At 41.9% G+C, this 9263-nt stretch overlaps 1 protein-coding gene across 1 annotated transcript in view; it reads left to right on the forward strand.

Annotated features, from left to right (window-relative positions):
• LOC306768341 (solute carrier family 23 member 2) overlaps nt 1-5949 on the forward strand; it is a gene marked incomplete at both ends in the record, with an annotated part of 70041 nt that extends 64092 nt beyond the window's left edge. The window contains 2 exons of the mRNA XM_079256652.1: nt 5586-5681; nt 5765-5949. Of these exons, the coding sequence (XP_079112778.1) occupies nt 5586-5681; nt 5765-5949 (281 nt within the window). The remainder of the gene's footprint in view (nt 1-5585; nt 5682-5764) is intronic.
• Nucleotides 5950-9263: the final 3314 nt, after the last annotated feature.

Genomic DNA, 9263 nt, shown 5'->3' on the forward strand with positions numbered 1-9263 from the left:
GACACCAAGTCGGATCCCCTCAACCCCTCGGCTGCGCCTAGAAATTTTGTCCATATAAGTTATGAACAGAATCGGTGATAAAGGGCAGCCTTGGCGGAGTCCAACCCTCACCGGAAACGAATCCGACTTACTACCGGCAATGCGGATCAACCTCTGACACCTGTCGTACAGGGACCGGACAGCTCGTACAAGGGGGTCCGGTACCCCATACTCCCGGAGTACCCCCCACAGGAGCCCCCGGGGGACACGGTCGAATGCCTTCTCCAGGTCCACAAAGCCCATGTAGACTGGTTGGGCAAACTCCCATGCCCCCTCCAGGACCCCAGAGAGGGTATAGAGCTGGTCCACTGTTCCGCGACCAGGACAAAAACCACACTGCTCCTCCTCAATCCGGGATTCGACTATCCGGCGGACCCTCCTCTCCAGGACCCCTGAATAGACCTTACCAGGGAGGCTGAGGAGTGTGATTCCCCTGTAATTGGAACACACCCTCCGGTCCCCCTTCTTAAAAAGGGGGACCACCACCCCAGTCTGCCAATCCAGCGGTACTGCCCCCGATGTCCACGCGATGCTGCAGAGGCGTGTCAGCCAGGACAGCCCCATAGCATCCAGAGCCTTAAGGAACTCCGGGCGGATCTCAACCACCCCCGGGGCCTTGCCGCCAAGGAGCTTTTTGACCACCTCAGCGACTTCAGCCCCAGAGATAGGAGAGTCCACCCCTGAGTCCACCAGCTCTGCTCCCTCATGGGAAGACGTGTTGGTAGGATTGAGGAGGTCTTCGAAGTATTCCCTCCACCGACCCACAACATCCCGAGTTGAGGTCAGCAGCTCCCCATCTCCACTGTACACAGTATTGATGGAGCACTGCTTCCCCCCCCCGAGCCACCGGATGATGGACCAGAATCTCCTCGAAGCCGTCTGGAAGTCTTTCTCCATGGCCTCGCCGAACTCCTCCCATGCCCGAGTTTTTGCCTCGGCAACGGCCGAAGCCACATGCCGCTTAGCCCGTCGGTACCCATCAGCTGCCTCCAGAGTCCCACAGGCCAAGAAGGCCCGATAGGACTCCTTCTTCAGCTTGACGGCATCCCTCACTGCTGGTGTCCACCAACGAGTCCTGGGATTACCGCCACGACAGGCACCAACGACCTTGCAGCCACAGCTCCAGCTGGCCGCCTCAGCAATAGAGGCACGGAACACAGCCCATTCGGACTCAATGTCCCCCGCCTCACCCGGGACATGTTCGAAGCTCTGCTGAAGGTGGGAGTTGAAGCTCGCTCTGACAGGGGACTCAGCCAGACGTTCCCAGCAGACCCTCACAACACGTTTGGGCCTGCCAGCTCTGACCGGCTTCCTCCCCCACCATCTGAGCCAACTCACCACCAGGTGGTGATCAGTTGACAGCTCCGCCCCCCTCTTCACCCGAGTGTCCAAGGCATATGGCCGCAGGTCCGACGATACGACTACAAAGTCGATCATTGAACTGTGGCCCAGGGAATCCTGATGCCAGGTGTACATATGGACACTCTTATGCTGGAACATGGTGTTCGTTATAGACAATCCATGACGAGCACAGAAGTCCAATAACAAAACACCATTTGGGTTCAGAGGGGGGGGACCATGCCTCCCAATCACTCCCCTCCAGGTCTCACTGTCATTGCCCACGTGAGCATTGAAGTCCCCCAGCAGAACAATGGAGTCCCCAGAAGGAGCACCCTCCAGCACTCCCTCCAAGGACCCCAGAAAGGGTGGGTACTCTGAGCTGCTGTTCGGTGCATAAGCACAGACAACAGTCAGGGCCCGTCCCCCCACCCAGAGGCGGAGGGAAACTACCCTTTCATCCACCGGGGTAGACCCCAACGTGCAGGCACCAAGCTGGGGGCTGATGAGAATGCCCACACCTGCTCGGCGCCTCTCACCATGAGCAACTCCAGAGTGGAAGAAGGTCCAGCCCCTCTCAAGGGTACTGGTTCTAGAGCCCAAGCCATGCGTCGAGGTGAGTCCAACTATATCTAGTCGGAACCGCTCAACCTCGCGCACAAGCTTAGGCTCCTTCCCCACCAGAGAGGTGACGTTCCACGTCCCTAGAGCCAGCTTCTGCAGCCGGGGATCGGACTGCCAGGGTCCCCGCCCCTTGCTGCCGCCCAGCTCACATTGCACCCGACCCCTACGGCTCCTCCCGCAGATGGTGAGCCCACGGGAGGTGGGGCCCATGTAACCCTTTCGGGCTGAGCCCGACCGGGCCCCATGGGCGAAGGCCCGGCCACCAGGTGACGGCTCAGGGAGAGGTTCAAAAGAATTGATTATGAAATTTTTAATGGATAATGGAAGCACTGTTTTCTCTTGCCTTGGTCCTCAATTTGTCCACTTTACACCTCAATTGTTGCCTTACTATTAAAGAACTAATGGAGAAATGTTCTCCTTTTTTTTTTCATTTTTACTGTGTAAAACAGCACAAATTTCAAACATTTTGTGGTAACTGGGTGGGAAAGCATGCATCCAATTGAAAATCTAAGAATTGAGGCCATTGCAGACTGAAGCACCAAATGCCACCTTCACCCAATCACACTAGCATTCATATAGCATTTCTATGGTTTCTTTGTGCTACACCATATGCATTTACCAATAAACACATTTATGGTGGTGTTTGGTATCTTGCCAAACTTAGTTTTAAATACAATAAAGAAAAACAGCCAAGGGAAGCTAGGACTCAGTCTGTAGACCATTTGGTTAATAAGCGAGTGCTATGGGTGCCCCAGTGTAACAACTGTTGTTTTGCTGTATATACAGCAAGTATTCCACCACATAAATTAGCTGAACCTTTGTGCTTTGTGTCTCAAAGGAATCAGTTTGATTTTTTTCGTATAAGAGACAACTGTCTGGTATATTTATGTGCACGGAAGGATTTCCATATTAACCAATCTAAGATCTAAAAAAGACAGGGCGAAAGCAAAAAGCAATTTCTGATCACCTTAAGCAAAGTAAGGTCACATTGATGGTGCAGCAAAAATCAAATTAAGCTAAGTGTGGTCTTTAAGCCTTTGTAGAATTATAAAGAGGCACACTTTACAACTTCATCACACTATGGTGTCCTACACTATTTTCCACTGCATCCTGGAACATGCGTCATTATTACAATTCTGTCAGAGTCAATGGAAAACACACACTTCACGGGTGAAAGAGAATCTTAAGTAAAGCTAAACATAAAGAGTAGACGTGGTGTAAAACTAAGACAAGTCATTAATTCAGTTTTTAGCTTGCTTGGATACTGTTAAGGAGCTTTTACTGTGTGTTTTTTTTTTCCCATTCATTATTCAGAAAACAGCAATAAAACCAAAGGCTGCTGTCTTCGTAAAGCCCAATAATATGGAAAACTTTGCTTTGGTTCTCAGATTTCTACACTGGCTTTCTGTGCTGCAAATAAGGGATTTTAAAATTTACTGCTCTGGGCCAAAATACATATCTGATCTGCTGACGCCATATGAGCCACTGAGTCCTCCAAGATCATCTGCTTTCCATAGTGAGAGTTACAACTAAACAAGGAGAGTCGGCATTTTATTTTCATGCTTCTAATATCAGGAACTAACTTGCAGAAAACCTAAAGTCTGGTCCAAACTTCACTTAATTTAGACCACTTCTTTAAACCTTTTTATTTGTTCTTCCTAAAACTAGACACACACTTTTTTTTGCATATACTTTAGAATTTTTTTTTTTTTATTCATTTTCTAGGATATAATCACTTAAAATAGTGATGTAATGTATTTCCTGTTTGCATCATATCATTTTGTGTAATTTGCAATACCCCAAATGTCTTTTTTATCTGTTTATTTTAATTATGAACAGTACAGTGGTTTGTCTTGTGAATGAAATGTGCTACATAAATGAACTTGCCTTGTCTTTCCAAAGTAAATAGGTGAAAAATGTTTGCAACTCATGTTCAATTTTCAAAGGCACACGTGCAATCAAAGGGATTGGTTACACCAAGAAGTGTGATAGGGGGCTAAAAGCTCATGTGCTAAACTGTGGGTCATGTGAACATCTTGAAAAATATATGTCTTTACTCATACTGCACAGATGTCACATGACCATTTCATAAAGCAGCCAGTAAGTGAGGACTTAAATGTGAATTTTGAAAAAAATAATTTTTGTTTTATTGTTAAAAAAAAAGAAGGCAGGATGAAGGTGACGTAAAAGGATTCTTGCACAAACACTTGGAAAAAGAAAAACAAAAAAAAGACACCAGAGGTTTATACATCTCATCAATACAATATACAGCTCTGAGTCAACTAGTCTGCAAAGCATAGCTACACTGCCTGGCCAAACAAAAAGTCGCTACTTAGATTTAACTAAGCTAATAATTACAGGCCAACTATTGGATCATTACTGGTATGGCAGTAATCTTTCAACTGGTGACAAGTTATATAACCTAAGCTGGTGCTATGAGTAGCTTCTTGTTTCTTAAACCATCACTTGGTGGGGTTAAAGTTGTCAGTCTCATTAAGAAGGATTGAATTATTAAAATGTACCATGCCAAAAAAATACCTGAGGATATTGCAGAAATGACTCAAACTGAGTTAAAAACAGTCTATCATGTTATTAAAAACTGTAAGAAAAGTGGGGAACTGACGTTTTCCAGGAAGAAATATGGTTGGAAAAAACCCTGAATAAACATTCAATAAAATCAAATAAAAACCCACCAGTAAAACTCAGCGATATGTTTAATCGTGAAAGTTAGAACATTTTCACATGCACAGTATGAAGAGAATTTAGGGGACTGGGACTAAACAGATGTGTAGGCATAAAAAAACCCACTAATCATTGAAGCTAACCAGGGCTTCAGTTTATTAGGGGGAACATAAAGATTGGACTTTGGAGCAATGGAAGAAGGCCATGTGGTCTGATGAGTCCAGGTTGACCCTGTTCCAGAGGGATGAGTGCATCAGGGTAAGAAGAGAGGCAGATGAAGAGATGCAACCAATATGTGTAATGGCTACAGTTCAAGCCTGAAGAGGCAGTGCTATAATTTGGGGTTCCTGCAGTCGGTCAGGTCTAAGATGAGCAATATCATTTGACATCATTTTCACACATGGATTTGCTACTACAGAGTCCAGACCTGAACCTAACTGAGAATCTTTGGGCTGTGTCGTAGAAGGCTTTGCACAGTGATTGAAGTCTCTTATCATCAATACAAGATCTGGGTGAAACACGAATGCAACACGGGATAGAAATAAATTGCAGAAGCTTATTGAAACAACGCAAGAGCAAATATTGTTGTAATCAAAGCTAAAGGCGGTTCAATGAAATATAAGGGAATGACCCTTTTTATGGTGGCAATTTTTTGGGGCCAGGCAGGGTATGAAATAAATCCAACACACACATAAGAGCCAGATCGTGAGTGGATTGGCTGCTGCTCTCTCTAACATGATTTACAGTTGCTGCTAGTTTTGAGTGAGACTTTTTTGATTTCTCTGTTTTAATAGGCTCAACTTACATCTGACCTCTGGCCTTTGGGATTTATAGTTTTTGTGTTGTTTCACAAGTTGCATAAGGGTAACACGTCTTTTTTCAATCTTGTTCCCCTTCGAAAGGAATAAAAGAGCTGGATCAAGTGATTGTAGTACTCTTCACCACACATATGTTCATCGGTGGATTTTTTGGTTTCATTTTGGATAACACCATTCCAGGTATGAAGAAAATTCCAATATTAACAGCTAGATATTATCAAATGAGCCCCTCAATTATGGCCCTTGTTTTTTTTTTTTTCTAGGCACCGACAAAGAGAGAGGCATTAAAAGCTGGCAGGACAAGGTGCAAGAAGAAAGCAAAAATCTGTGTGATCTCTCTTGCTACGACATTCCTTTCTGCAGCCCTCTTTTAAAAAGATTCAAGTGTTTCCAATACCTGCCCTTCCTCCCTTCTTACAAGTCTAAAAAAGAGGAAGCATCCATGTAAAAAAGTACTTTCCTGGGCAACACTGACTCTAGCTTATTAGTCTCGGGCCTAAACATGAGCACTTAAAGGCCATTGCTTTTACATTATTAGTTTTGCAATAAAATCTCACAGTGAGGTGACTATTATGACAATGTTGACTTTTTCAATGAGTTTAGTCAGTCTTAAATATGCAAGTTTATTGATTTTTCAGAACTTAGTCTAAACTATTTAATCCCATACAACTAACACAAGCTGCTGCTGTTCAGATTAAAGTGATTAACCTTTCACTGTGATTCAACCCAATTATCAGACTTGACGGTCACTGCCAACACAGGGACACTTATGTGGAACCAGCTTGATCCTTTGTATTATTTGTAATATAAGACTTGAAGACAATAAAAAAACAACATGTTCAGTACATGCACATAAATGAAATTTAATGTCTGTTTGTGTGTATTTTGTTCGTATAGTGAAAGAGTAAAACTCTTATAGCTGCTCCAGTTACAGTTAGAATCTAACCAAGTGTTGCATGACTGGTAGCTTAAAAAACACCTTTATCTTACATAAAACAGCAAGAAGCAGCAGCATTAGTTGTCATTTGTAACAGCTCAAGAGTAGTGGTGCTTTTGTGAAAAAGATTTTTTTTGGACAAATCTCCTAAAGCAGTTTATTTTCTCCATTTTCATAACATGCATTAACTGCTTGAGTGGTTACGAGTTTAAACTTGTAATCTTCTGTAGGATCATTACTACCTCATAAACAACAGCAACGTGCAGAACAAGATAAGCAACTGTTCATATTAACCTAATGAAGTGATGTCTACAAAACTATACCTTTCTGATAATATTATCAAGTTCACAGCTTTATGTTTAATGTTGCCTCCATGCTTCATTATACAGATGTATACATCTGATATTTGTAAAAATTATTGTCACTTTTAAAGATATGTACAATTTGGGCACCGTGATGGACTGGTGACCTCTACAGGGTTTGTCTGCCTGATGATTGCTGGGATAGGCTCCAGCTTCTCTGTGATTGGACTAAGTGGTGTAGACAATTTACGAATAAATTAATGTACAATTTCACATTTTTTTGTTCTGTACATGAAAACAACCCCAATCTGTTTAAGTAAAAGGGCTGTTGTTGAATAAATTCTGTACATATTTAAAAGTTTCCTCATTTGTCATTCATTGAGCAGCACAGCATTTTGAATAGTTTACAAGGGATTGGAGAACATAATCATGAAAAATCACCCAAGTGACATTTTTCAAGACTATTAATAATAGTAATTTACTATTAGGGAGTCTGTATAGTATGAATCAAAAGAATCAATCACTGCTATAAAATCAATCAAAATTTATTTTATAGCAGTTTACATACAAAAGCAGCACAATGTGCTTTATGCAATTAAAGCAAACTTAACAGACAAAAACATATAAGTTACTGAAAGTTGAACACATCCCCTCATGTGTTCACACACACTCACATAGGTAAAACATATAAAACACTCTCATCCAACCCTTCAGGTAAACATTAGGCCCCAACACCAGGCGATCTATCCACACCAGGACATTAACCGCAGAGGCCACCACCGCAAGACCCACCCAGTCCATTGTAGGCCGGGCCGCCCACCACTACCCATTAGGACAGTGGAAAATTGGTACCAGCCCACCATGACACAGGTGCTCACTGCAGTGCTGACTCCATGAAATGAGCAGCACGAGGCTCTGCTGTGTAGGGTCCCAGTGAGGAAAACACTAGTAAGCAACTGTTAACTATTAGATTACCAACTAAGGCCTTGTCCACACATGGCAGGGTTTTGTTTTTTTTTACAAAACAAAGATATTTTAGCATCACATTGGCATTTCTAGTCAGAAAAAGCATGGCTGCCTACTCAATGTGCTTACCAATGCACATGTAAAATGTGTGTGATTTTTTTGGGGTTTTTATGGTTTTTTTAAATGACGGCAGTACAAAAATCCAGCTACATGTATGCATGGCTTCAAAAGTGCCATGTAACAAAGCCAATATATGACTATAATCATATGAACATTTATGAATCATCTTCCGTAGTTTAATTACACCTAGAACTGTGAAAAAAAATATCACTAAAAAAAATCACAATGGAGCCACCTCCATTTAAAAAAACCTCTCAACCTCGCTGAAAAGTTTTTAAAGTCTTATAGTAGGACATTTTAAGACAAAGTATATACAAAGTAAGAAGTTTGGACATGCTTTCAAATTTATTCTAATGGGAAAGTGTGTCCAAACTTTTGACTGGTAGTGCATATTGCAAGAGTGTAATGAAAACACACTTTCTGTATTTACACATCCCTGTATGTGATGTAGGGGGTCATGTGACCAGTTCACAACAGCACAAACAACAGTGAAATGCAGGGTTTTACAATTAAATAAAAGAGAAAATAATGGAGAAGGGGCTTTAAAAAGCTTTGGCAAATCCTTCTGAGCAAGTAAAGAACTTTGCAAAGATGATACATGGTAACCTGGCAACTTGGCAAAAACTGCAATTCTCATAAAATGTCACCCTTGTAGTAAGATTTGACAAGAATTGTGGCTTATGCGTAATGGAAACACCTTCAAATTGCAATTGTAGTTTGTTGAAATTTTAGAAATATTTCTTTTATTTGGTGAAAAAGTGGAAATACAGCCAGCAGGAGTTTCCTTCATCAAGTCATAATTATGAAAACTAGCAGCTGAACATCAGGAAAACAGTTACTCATTCCTCACTAATTCCTGAAATGTTGCTTACCGTTTCTGAGCACTCAAGTAGGAATACACAATGCCAAACGCCCTCATTACTTCATTTCCAACAATACTCTGCATTTTTACTTTTAAGGTAAATAGCTGATCATATTAATTGCTTGCAGAATACCTTATCTTTATGTCTTTGGCATAATTCTTCACAGTAAGTATTGTTTTCCGTGCAAAAAGTGTTGCAGCTTCCATTTAGTAAAAAATCTGCAAAGTTAATACAGTATTTTAAAAGAAGATTATTTCATTGGTCACAACTTTGTTCTTATCCAATCCATCTTTACAGCATGATTACGCAAATCATATGTGTATGTTTCATGTTGGAATATTATAACTGCATGGACAGAAAACACAATGCAGAAGAAGTTTTAGGGTATGTATTATGTTCTTTGCATATGACATCTGTCAGGATCAGGTACTTAATCAGTACGAGCCTAAGCAGCAAAGTCTCAAGAGCCTGTTCTATTCTCAGTTGTTTCTCTGATTTAATAATGTAAATCTTTTGGACTTGTTTTCCATTATCTTCACCCATTTTTTAATCTGTTTTTAATCTGAGAAAATTC

The sequence above is a fragment of the Telmatherina bonti genome (assembly GCF_933228915.1).
Source record: "Telmatherina bonti genome assembly, chromosome: 2".
Lineage (NCBI taxonomy): Eukaryota > Metazoa > Chordata > Actinopteri > Atheriniformes > Telmatherinidae > Telmatherina > Telmatherina bonti.